At 43.4% G+C, this 12,070-nt stretch overlaps 1 protein-coding gene across 1 annotated transcript; it reads left to right on the forward strand.

The window, feature by feature from the left end:
- The first annotated feature begins 4,119 nt into the window (after positions 1 to 4,119).
- Positions 4,120 to 8,156, forward strand: LOC118365363 (forkhead box protein J1-B-like). The gene is made up of 3 exons (XM_035747522.2): positions 4,120 to 4,368; positions 4,488 to 5,069; positions 5,674 to 8,156. Exons 2-3 carry the CDS (start codon positions 4,500 to 4,502, stop codon positions 6,511 to 6,513), a joined length of 1,410 nt encoding a protein of 469 aa, XP_035603415.2. The 5' UTR covers positions 4,120 to 4,368; positions 4,488 to 4,499; the 3' UTR covers positions 6,514 to 8,156.
- Positions 8,157 to 12,070: the final 3,914 nt, after the last annotated feature.

Raw genomic sequence — 12,070 nt, forward strand, 5'->3', positions numbered from 1 at the left:
ACTTGTTGGCTTTTCCGTCATTCTGCGCTCCAACTCATCCCATACCATCTCAATTGGATTGAGGTCGGGTGATTGTGGAGGCCAGGTCATCTAATGCAGCACTCCATCACTCTCCTTCTTGGTCAAATAGCCCTTACACCGCCTGGAGGTGTGTTGAGTCCCTGTGCTGTTGAAAAACAAATGTTAGTCCCACTAAGTGAAACCAGATGTGGTGGCGTATCACTGCAGAATGATGTGGGTTATCCATGCTGGTTAAGTGTGCCTTGAATTCTAAATAAAGCACAGACAGTGTCACCAGCAAAGCACCATCACACCTCCTCCTCCATGCTTCATGGTGGGAACCACACATGCGGAGATTATGCGTCCACCTACTCCGCGATCTGACAAAGACTTGACGGTTGGAACCAAAAATCTCAAATTTCGACTCATGAGACCAAAGGACAGATTTCCACCAGTCTAATGTCCATGGCTCGTGTTTCTTGGTCCAAGCAAGTCTCTTCTTCTTATTGGTGTGCTTTAGATGAGGCTTCTTTGCACTTTGCAGCAATTAAACCACGAAGGCCTGATTCACGCAGTCTCCTCTGAACAGTTGATGTTGAGATGTGTCTGTTACTTGAACTGTGAAGCAGCAGGTAGCCTAGTGGTTAGAATGTTGGGCCAGTAACTGAAAGGTTGATGGATTGAATCCCTGAGCTGACAAGGTAAAAATCTGTTGCTCTCCCCCTGAACAAGGAAGTTAACCCACTGTTCCCCTGTAGGTTGTCATTGTAAATAAGAATGTGTTATTTACTGACTTGCCTAGTTAAATTTAAAAAGCATGCAATTTCTACGGCTGGTAACTCTAATGAACTTATTCTCTGCAGCAGTGGTAACTCTGGGTCTCCCATTTCTGCGGCGGTCTTCATGAGAGCCAGTTTCATCATAGCGCTTGATGGTTTTTGCGGCTGCACTTGAAGAAACTTTGAAAGTTCTTGACATTTTCTGCATGGACTGGCTTTCATGTCTTAGAGTAATGATGGACTGTCGTTTCTCTTTGCTTATTTTAGCTGTTCTTGCCTTAATATGGACTTGATCTTTTACCAAATAGGGCTATATTCTATATACCAACCCTACCTTGTCACAACACAACTGATTAGCTCAAACGCATTAAAAAGGAAAGAAATTCCATAAATGAACTTTTAAGAAGGCACACTTGTTAATTGAAATGCATTCCAGGTGACTACCTGTCACACCCTGACCTTAGTATTCTTTGTTTTCTTAATTTTTTTGGTTAGGTCAGGGTGTGACAAGGGTGATATATATGTTTTGTCCTGTCTAGGGTTTTTGTATGTATATGGGGTTGTTTCTAGTCTAGGTGTTTTTATGTCTATGGTTGCCTAGATTGGTTCTCAATCAGAGGCAGCTGTTTATCGTTGTCTCTGATTGGGGACCATATTTAGGTAGCCATATTCCTTGGGTATTTTGTGGGTTATTGTCTATGTATTAGTTGCCTGTGTCCGCGCCAGTGTTTATAGCGTCACGGTTGTGTTGTTAGTTTATGTGTTCTTCCTTTAATAAGAGGAATGTCACGCTGCGCCTTGGTCTCCTCGTTACAACGAACGTGACACTACCTCATGAAGCTGGTTGAGAGAATACCAAGCATGTGCAAAGCTGTCATCAAGGCAAAGGGTGGCTACTTTGAAGAATCTCGAATATAAAATATATTTTAATTTGTTTAAAATTTTTTGGTTGCTACATGATTCCATATGTGTTATTTCTTAGTTTTGATGTCTTGATTATTCTACAATGTAGAAACTAGTAAAAATAAAGACAAACCCATGAATGAGTAGGTGTGTCCAAACTAATGACTGGTACTGTATATACAAAAGTATCTGAACAACCCTTCAAATGAGTGGATTTGGCTATTTCAGCCATACTCCTTGCTGACAGGTGTATAAAATTGAGCACACAGCCATGCAATCTCTATACAAATCATTGGCAATAGAATGGCCATACTGATGAGCTCAGTGACTTTCAACGTGGCACCGTCATAAGATTCCATCTTTCCAACAAGTCAGTTAGTCAAATTTCTGCCCTGCTAGAGCTGTCCCGGTCAACTGTAGGTGCTGTTATTGTGAAGTGGAAATATCTAGGAGCAACAATGGCTCAGCAGCGAAGTGGTAGGCCACACAAGCTCACAGAACGGGAATGCCAAATGCTGAAGCGTGTAACTCGTAAAAATCGTCTGTCCAAGGTTGCAACACTCACTACCGAGTTCCAAACGGCCTCTGGAAGCAACATCAGCACAAGAACTGTTCGTCCCGAGCAGCCGCACACAAGCCTAAGATCATCATGCACAATGCCAAGCAGTGGCTGGAGTGGTGTAAAGCTCGTCACCATTGGACTCTGGAGCAGTGGAAACGCGTTCTCTGGAGTGATGAATGACTTCATCATCTGGTAGTCTGACACATGAATCTGGGTTTGGCGGATGCAAGGAGAATGCTACCTGCCCCAATGCATAGTGCCCACTAAAGTTTGGTGGAAGAGGAATAATGGTCTCGGGATGTTTTCATGGTTTGGGCTAGGCCACTTAGTTCCAGTGAAGGTAAATATTAATGATACCGCATACAATGATATTCTAGACAATTCTGTGCTTCCAACTTTGTGGCAACAGTTTGCGGAATGACCTTTTCTGTTCCACAAAGCGAGGTTGATACAGAAATAGTTTGTTGAGATCGGTGTGGAAGAACTTGACTGACCTGCACAGAGCCCTGACTAAAAACCCATTTAACACCTTTGGGATGAATTGGAACACCTACTGCAAACCAGGCCTAATCTCCTAATATCAGTGTCCGACCTCACTAATGCTCTTGTGGCTGAATGGAATCAAGTCCCGGCAGCAATGTTCCAACATCTAGTGGAAAGCCTTCCCAGAAGAGTGGAGGCTGTTATATCAGCAAAGGGTGACCAACTCCATAGTAATGCCCATGATTTTGGAATGAGATGTTTGAAGAGCAGGTGTTCACATACTTTTGGTCATGTAGTGTATGTATGACTAAAACCATATAAAGACAGTGTAGAAACTATAATGGACCTACAGTACCTTCATACAGTTTCTTGACTGTGTCCAACTCGTTAATAATCATCGAAATTAAAGATAGAAAGTCAGGGAGTATATACAATTTAAAAAATTGATGGAGAGAGAACTATTTTAGGCCAATTTCTGATGGCGAGGAAATATAAGACATTTTAGTGCGTCCTCCGAACATCCTTCGAAGACCGAGTGCGCGAATGCTATCTGCGGGGCAAAATGAGTTTGACACCCTGAGTTAGAAAGACAGAGTTTGTGAGCCTGTGTCCCAGACTCCCAGGACCAGAGAAAGAGTAACTGTGATGGAGTTTTCTACAATGATCATATTCATTTTAACGGAATCATAGTTTCCCTGTCAGCTGGGTATACCTGCTGATTAAAAAACGGATACAGCAAATTCGAGAAGCTAACATCGACAATAACCAGTAGATGTCGCTAATACATCATGTCAAAGCCAGAATTACCCAATTTCATCCCAGAGCCAGTATGTTCGCAGTTTCAACTACACACATTGTCATTAACTGTAACATGTATGTCTTCAATGTCTATAAAACGAGGAATTAATCAAAAGTCAATTCAAATATCGACCATGTGTAGCTAAAGTCACATCACTGTTGTAAAAAATGTAACTCCAAAGGTGGCTGATTTACAATTAACTAAGGATGTATTCATTATCTACAATTATTCAGGATATATTTTAAATATTAGGTATCATTAACTGTCCAATAGCCTACAGAAGACCCTTAGTAAACAAAACTGCACTTCAGTTTTCAAATCAAAACTCATTCTTCTTACAATTCATGAATGCACAACGTATTCATGACAGTCAGAAGCCACTTTGTTTCTGATGAATTAGATAAAAAATAATACATAGAATATTCTGTGTAATTACATTCTGTTTGTTTTCGCTGATTTAACACATTTTCCCTGTATATGCACGCATACAGCGAGCAGTAGAGACAAAGGCGAAACCTGAAAACCACGGAGCCAATCAGCGTCCTGCTATTTGTTTAGGGCTATTAAAACTCAAGGCGGTCTTTTCTGTCTTTCCCTCAGTATTTTCTGATCTGCCCATCGCCGTTGTGGGATTATTATCACACATCGACAGGATCTGAACGAATGTGGAAACATAAAAAGGCTGCTTTTGCCAATGAAGTCTTGGCTTTACATGTTTAGATAGCAGTTTCTCTCCAAGCCATCTGTACAGACATCGCAATAACGTGTAAGAGGTTTGGGTACCATATGAGAACAGTGGAGCTGATCATTCAAGCTGTACTGCGGAGTACACCAAGATCAAGGTAAATGCTTTTGCAAATACTTCTTTATGAATGAATGGCCACTGTTATTTTATTTTTTTATGAGATTATAATGCAGTTGAGTGAGATCACACCAATATTTTGTGGGAATTTATTAACAGGGACACTTTACAATGCCAGTACTACCAAGTCAGGAGATTGCCACCAGATTCAAGGAGAAATGGATGAAGCTTCACCCAGAAGACCAAGACAATGAGAATGGTTCAGTGCACCTGGATGACAGTCTCACCAGCCTCCAATGGCTCCAGGACTTCACCATAGTCAGTGTGAGTCTAGAAAGCCTACCGGGCTCCACTTGCCAGCCGTACCACCTGCCTCAGCCCAGCCACCTGCATCCTCAGGGCTCCGACTCCCCTTCCAGTCCAACTGCTGGGGACACTGCAGCCTCCGGCATGCCTCAGAGTGCAGGCAGCCCCATCACCTCCAGTGCCTCAGCCAACAGGACTAGTTACTACTCACTTCAACCGACAGTGACCAACCACCACCAGATCACTGTGCCAGCCAAGTCCCTGGAGGAGGTAGACTTCAAGACCAACCACGAGGTGAAGCCTCCCTACTCCTACGCCACACTGATCTGCATGGCCATGCAGGCCGGCAAGAAGAACAAGATCACACTGTCTGCTATCTATAACTGGATCACAGAGAACTTCTGCTACTACAGACACGCTGAGACCAGCTGGCAGGTTAGTGACTCAGTCTGTCTTCTACATTATTGATCAAACCTGAGAGAGGTACACAACACAGGGGGAGAGAGATGGGTGGGCGATTGCATGCAACTAATCCCTCAGAGATACAGTATTTATTTTTGATGTTGTATGGAAAATATGTTCTAGGCCTATCATGATTATTTATATATGTTTATCATTGATGTAATCGTGGGTTATTTAATGTTTAATGTTATTTTTTGGGGGAAATAAGTAGAAGGTGCTCAACCAACGTGAGTAGAGGTGCAACCTAAAAATGGGTAGACATCATTGGACAAAAAAAGACACAACGCTCGCTCACCATTCAAAATTGGTAGTTTTATTAGACAAGTTAAATGATTGACTTTGTTTGATTTTCTTGGAATCTCTGTGATGGGGACTATATGATTCAGGAGTACACTGAACTTAAATGGTTATTACCTTGTCCTGACGATGCACATTTGACATGTTATGACCAATGATTTATATATACAGCATTAGTTATAACATTATGACGATCCAGCAACACATGACAGAGAATCTTTAATGAGACCGCTGTCAGTTAGCTCATGTTTTCATGAACTACATTCCATTCTCTCCTCAGAACTCTATCCGTCATAACCTGTCACTCAACAAGTGCTTCATGAAGGTTCCCAGGCAGAAAAATGAACCAGGAAAAGGGGGATTCTGGCAGATTGACCCTCAGTACGCGGACATGTTTGTCAATGGAGTCTTCAAGCGCAAGCGGATGTCAGCCATCCATTTCAACACCCAGAGACACAGCAAAACCCAAGGATCATCCCGTAACCGAAAAACCCAGGAGTACCACCAGCATTTCTCCCAGGCCCACTACACAGTGTCCCACAGAGGGGCAGGTGCTGGGAACAGACGCAAACTTGGTGGCACAAAGTGGGAGACAGTCCATAAGTCACCACTGTTGACACCGGATCTCATGGAACCAGAGGCACTGAAGGGTGAACTAGACTGGGCCATGGTGTTTGACGATGTTCTGAATGGGAGCAGCAATAACTTTGAGGATCTAGACATTAACTTAGCTCTGAACTCCCTGGGCTGTAAGGTGGAGCTCTCCCAGCAGGATCAAGGCCGGGCCTGGCACCTGGGGAGGTGGTGCAGCGGAGGGGCTGACCGGGACCACCAGCAGGCCTGCAGGTACATGGAGGTGACCACCATGGGCTGCTACAGCATGGAGGAGATCCAGCAGCACCTCAACCTGACTGGACTGCAGCAGCCGCTCCCTTTGGAGGTCCCCCCGCAGCACTTTGAGGAGCCGACACTGTTCCCTGATGAGCAGCAGAGGCACCCCTGGGAGGAGCTGAAAGAGGAGGTGCAGGCAGTGCCTATCGCCCTGGACCATAGCCTCAGCTTCTGTGAAGGCTTCTTCACTGAGATGCAGCCATGGGGGACAGCAGAGTCTTATATGTGACACCCTCACCCAGCACCAGCCCCAATACTGAACAAGCAGTCCAGCAGGAGGCCAGAGGACCTATAGACTACTGTTTTGCTACATTAGCATTATGGATTTATTCGGAGAAACGTCTGAGTCACATTTACTGTGTTTTTTAATGTGCATTTTCTATTTGCTTTGTGATTGTTTGCATCTATGAAACAAACATGCTGTTTTTATTGTAGTATTGAATGTCTGTTATAGAACAAAACAAATCTATCCTAATTAGCAACCACTTCGTTTTATTCCAAAAAATCTTTACACTACTTGTCAAAAGTTTTAGAACACCTACTCATTTAAGGGTTTTTCTTTATTTTTTACTATTTTCTACATTTTAGAATAATAGTGAAGACATCAAAACTATGAAATAACACATATGGAATCATGTAATAACCAAAAAAGTGTTAAACAAATCAAAATATATTTTATATTCTTCAAATAGCCACCTTTTGCCTTGATGACAGATTTGCACACTCTTGGCATTCTTTCAACCAGCTTCATGTGGTAGTCACCTGAAATGCATTTCAATTAACAGGTGTGCCTTCGTAAAAGTTCAGTTGTGGAATTTCTTTCCTTCTTAATGCGTTTGAGCCAATCAGTTGTGTTGTGACAAGGTAGGGGTGGTATACAGAAGATTGCCCTATTTGGTAAAAGATCAAGTCCATATTATGGCAAGAACAGCTCAAATAAGCAAAGAGAAACGACAGTCCATCATTAATTTAAGACATGAAGATCAGTCAATCTGGAAAATGTCAAGAACTTTGAAAGTTTCTTCAAGTGCAGTCGCAAAAACCATCAAGCGCTATGATGAAACTGGCTCGCATGAAGACCGCTACAGGAATGGAAAGCCCAGAGTTACCTCTGCTGCAGAGGACAAGTTCATTAGAGTTACCAGCCTCAGAAATTGCAGCCCAGATAAATGCTTCACTGAGTTCAAGTAACAGACACATCTCAAAATCAACTGTTCAGAGGAGATATGCACAAATTGCTGCAAAGAAACCACTACTAAAGTACACCAATAAGAAGAAGAGACTTGCTTCGGCCAAGAAACATGAGCAATGGACATTAGACCGGTGGCAATTTGATATTTTACACACATATGAAGGATAAGAAATCATTTCTGATGAAAAAAACAAATGTGAAAAATGTGTGTATATAGTGTTTTGGAACTCTTCGCATATTAATATAATATCATTTCATAATCAGTATTTTGTGGGCAATCAGATCAGACATAATGCAAGAGAGAGTTGTGTCATGACAGTTTGCTGGCTGTCGAGCAGGCTACATTATACTCTGAAAGTCTTCAACTGTAAAACTTTATGATGATTTTTTAAATATTCTTTCCATTAGTAGATATTCTTAAAAGGCTCAGGATTACCTAACATTAGTATAGCCATGGTTGTAAGGCTATGTTATGTAAAGGATGTTTTATGTATGATTCAAGTAATACAGTTAAAATATGAAAACACTGAATCACTTTTTCTGCATAGATGGTCATCTCTTTGGCAGTAAGTTTATCTAAACGTACATGTGATGAATGGGGTGATGAATTATTGAATTATTAATTAAAAGGCTGTAAATAATGCATTAATTAAATAAATACAGTGGACTTAAACAATAAATTATTTCATGATGTAGTTTATATGATCTTCCTAAGGATAGGAAAAAGATGGAACAGAGTAAATAGGTGTTAACTTGTGGAATAGACACTGGCTGAAATAGGTTTTAACCAATCAGCATTCAGGATTAGGCCCACCCGTTGTAGAAATCTCATTATACACTGTTTGGTTCGAGCCCTGAATGCTGATTCGCTGACAGCGCTAGTATATCAGACCGTATACCACAGGTAGGACCAAAAACATTTTTTTTACTGCTCTAATTATGTTGTTAACCAGTTTATAATAGCAATAAGGCACCTCTGTGATTTGTGGTATATGGCCAGTTAAGGGCTGTGTCTAAGAACAGACCTTTTTTTTTTTTTTTTAACCTTTATTTTACTAGGCAAGTCAGTTAAGAACAAATTCTTATTTTCAATGACAGCCTAGGAACAGTGGGTTAACTGCCTGTTCAGGGGCAGAATAACAGATTTGTACCTTGTCAGCTCGGGGATTCGAACTTGCAAACTTTCGGTTACTAGTCCAACGCTTTAACCACTAGGCTACCCTGCCCCCTTAGCCGTGGTATATTGGCCATATACCACACACCCTCGTGCCTTATTGCTTAACTATACTGGATGATCTATTGTTAATGTATGTAGACAGACAAATATTATTCTACTCTACCAGGAAAGAACTGTCCTATCTCTATCCCCTACCTACACCCTCTCACCATACACTACTGAACCTTCGTCTCATGAGGACCAGCCTGCCTAAGCCCAGGTCACTCATTTCATTCTGAAATGGATGGTACAAAACAAAGCACTTCACCCAGCAGGGCAAATGAACACACTTCCATCTCTGCAAGATGAAACGTTTCTTTCAGTTCCCTCAAGGAGTTTTTTTTCCCAACAAATCCAAATTCCATTTCCAGAGGAGGATCCATTAGCGATAGAGCGTGATGAGGTATTGTAGCAGTGCCCATTCAATTCCACTCATGGTGGAGAAGTTATTCCAGGATCAAAATAATAATTTGGTGGTGTGTGTGTGTGTGTGTGTGTGTGTGTGTGTGTGTGTGTGTGTGTGTGTGTGTGTGTGTGTGTGTGTGTGTGTGTGTGTGTGTGTGTGTGTGTGTGTGTGTGTGTGTGTGTGTGTGTGTGTGTGTGTGTGTGTGTGTGTGTGACCCGTTCTGAACACTTCCCTCCTTCTCTTGCCCCATGTTATAATGAAGATAACCTCTTTCTCTTTCACAACAGAAAAAAAGTAGATATTTCTCTCAGGCAAGTCTGAGCTTGTCGAAAGATTCATAAAATGGCCAGACCCACTGGACTAATAACCATGGTACAACTTGGTCTGTCTGTGTAAGTCTAATGTTTTTGTAATCGTCACCCTGAACATGAGCAGCCCAGAGGCAGGTGTTAAGGAAGAGTCGGGTCAAGTGGAGGTGGTGGAGCAGGTCTGGGCATGCAGGGGCCATTGTGTTATTATGCAGTTCTGAGTAAACATAAACCAGTTGGATGTGTAGGTAGGTTGGGTCATCCTGAGGTCCATGGCCAATCTGCACATCACTTAAACTCAAACTGAACCACACCACAGCTTGTGGACCTTACGACAGTTTACGTTCTAGACAATCTAATGGAAGGTACAGCTGGGTGGTGAGCTCAAATCTAACATTCCCCCCTGGACAAACGTTTTGTCTGGTGTCGAAGCCAACTTTCCTGAGCTGCCCTGATAGACTTATCTCCCTGCAGGCTGAACCATGGGGCTCTATTCAAACAAGGAACTGTGGCACACTGTCAGCCCAACATGCAGATCTGTCAGGGTGAACAAGCAGGGCAGTCAATTCACCCTGACCCTGTCTGCTTAATGTCCTCCTGGTACTGCTGATTACAGGAGCTGACTGCTGGGGGGCACAGGACAGCCAAGGAGGAGCTGACTGCTGGGGGGCACAGGACAGCCAAGGAGGAGCTGACTGCTGGGGGGCACAGGACAGCCAAGGAGGAGCTGACTGCTGGGGGGCACAGGACAGCCAAGGAGGAGCTGACTGCTGGGGGCACAGGACAGCCAAGGAGGAGCTGACTGCTGGGGGCACAGGACAGCCAAGGAGGAGCTGACTGCTGGGGGCACAGGACAGCCAAGGAGGAGCTGACTGCTGGGGGCACAGGACAGCCAAGGAGGAGCTGACTGCTGGGGGGCACAGGACAGCCAAGGAGGAGCTCACTGCTGGGGGGCACAGGACAGCCAAGGAGGAGCTGACTACTGGGGGGCACAGGACAGCCAAGGAGGAGCTGACTGCTGGGGGGCACAGGACAGCCAAGGAGGAGCTGACTGCGGGGGGCACAGGACAGCCAAGGAGGAGCTGACTGCTGGGGGCACAGGACAGCCAAGGAGGAGCTGACTGCTGGGGGCACAGGACAGCCAAGGAGGAGCTGACTGCTGGGGGGCACAGGACAGCCAAGGAGGAGCTGAAACAAAGGGTGAACTGATACTGATGGCTTCACTCATGTACACAATACATTAACAAATTAAATCATGTTGGTTTTTATTAGTCTTTCCAGTGATATACAGTAGAAAGCACAACACAGAGTGGGGACGGCCTGAAAGCTCAATGGGTTGTTCTGTGTATGTTTCTTTTACGTCTGTACAAACAGTCCCGACCTGACATGCCTATTATTACACAAGTGGTCCCCAATCCCCAGAGTCCATTCACTCTGAGAATGATTGCTTCTCATTGTTCCCTGCATCTTCATCCAAACCAAGTGGACGTCTTTGTGTGGTGGAGAGACGTCTGGGGATCCATCTCCTTCAGATGTGTGTGAAACCAGAGCAGAGAAGGGGATGAGGAGCTGCATCTGACTGCATAGTGGCTTGCATTAGTCAAGTAAAACTCTGTCCTAATGCACAGCTCTGCTGAGTTTAAAACATAATTCTAAATATATTTCTATACTCTTGAGCATGGTTATAGATATGTCTTTAATTATCACTGTTGTATACATTATGATAGGAGAATCTTGACAAGTTCCAACTTTTACATTCTCGGCTTTACTTAAAAATCTTTTGGGAGACCAAATGTCATGATTGATATTCAGACACACAAAAGAGATCCGTTTTTTTTTTTTCAAGTGGGATGACTGTCTCGTATCTGTCACATTAGGGGTTAAAACAGACTAATCTAATGTTCTCCCATGGTCATTACATTTCCACGGTCCATTCCCAATTCTGACTTGGGCTGACTGATCAATGACATCCTCCAGAAAGAAAGACAATCTAAACATAGAAAAATATATAGTTTGTTTTTACCATGCTGTTTTGACAACCAGACTGCAGACCAAGTTGCCTACTGTTTGTGACTGGAATCTCTCAAAGACTGTCACGTCCTGACCAAAGAAAGCCTGTATTTTCTATGGTAGAGTAGGTCAGGGCGTGACTAGGGGTTTTAGTCTAGGTTTAATTTTCTATGTTGGTGATTTGTATGATTCCCAATTAGAGGCAGCTGGTAATCGTTGTCTCTAATTGGGGATCATACTTAAGCAATTTTTCCACCTGTGGGTTATGGGATATTGTTCATGTTTAGTTGCCTGTTCGCACTGCATAGTCGTCATGTTTTGTTTATTCTTTATTGTTTTGTTTTTTCTAAGTTTCACTGTCTATAAATATGTGGAACTCTACGTACGCTGCGCCTTGATCCGTCTATAGTATAGACTCTATACTAACGAACGTGACAGAATATCCCATCAACAAAGGACCAAGCAGTGTGCCCAGAAGGAGGAAGTATCCTGGACTTGGGAGGAGATCCTGGCAGGACATGATCGCCTTCCTTGGTGGGAGTCGCCTAGGAACATGAGAGGACAGCGACGACGTCAGGAAGGAAGGCCACAGAAACCCCAATAAATAAATACAATTTTGGGGCGGGGCTGAGGAGTGAACCAGAGCCAGTCTGG

This window comes from Oncorhynchus keta, chromosome 32 (assembly GCF_023373465.1).
Source record: "Oncorhynchus keta strain PuntledgeMale-10-30-2019 chromosome 32, Oket_V2, whole genome shotgun sequence".
In the NCBI taxonomy this organism is placed as follows: domain Eukaryota; kingdom Metazoa; phylum Chordata; class Actinopteri; order Salmoniformes; family Salmonidae; genus Oncorhynchus; species Oncorhynchus keta.

What these genes read in the sequence shown, in the direction of transcription:
- LOC118365363 (XM_035747522.2), top strand. Translation starts at nt 4,500, where the DNA reads ATGCCAGTACTACCAAGTCAGGAGATTGCCACCAGATTCAAGGAGAAA. An exon ending in ACGCTGAGACCAGCTGGCAG is followed by an intron (nt 5,070 to 5,673) that starts GTTAGTGACTCA and finishes TTCTCTCCTCAG; the next exon opens with AACTCTATCCGTCATAACCT.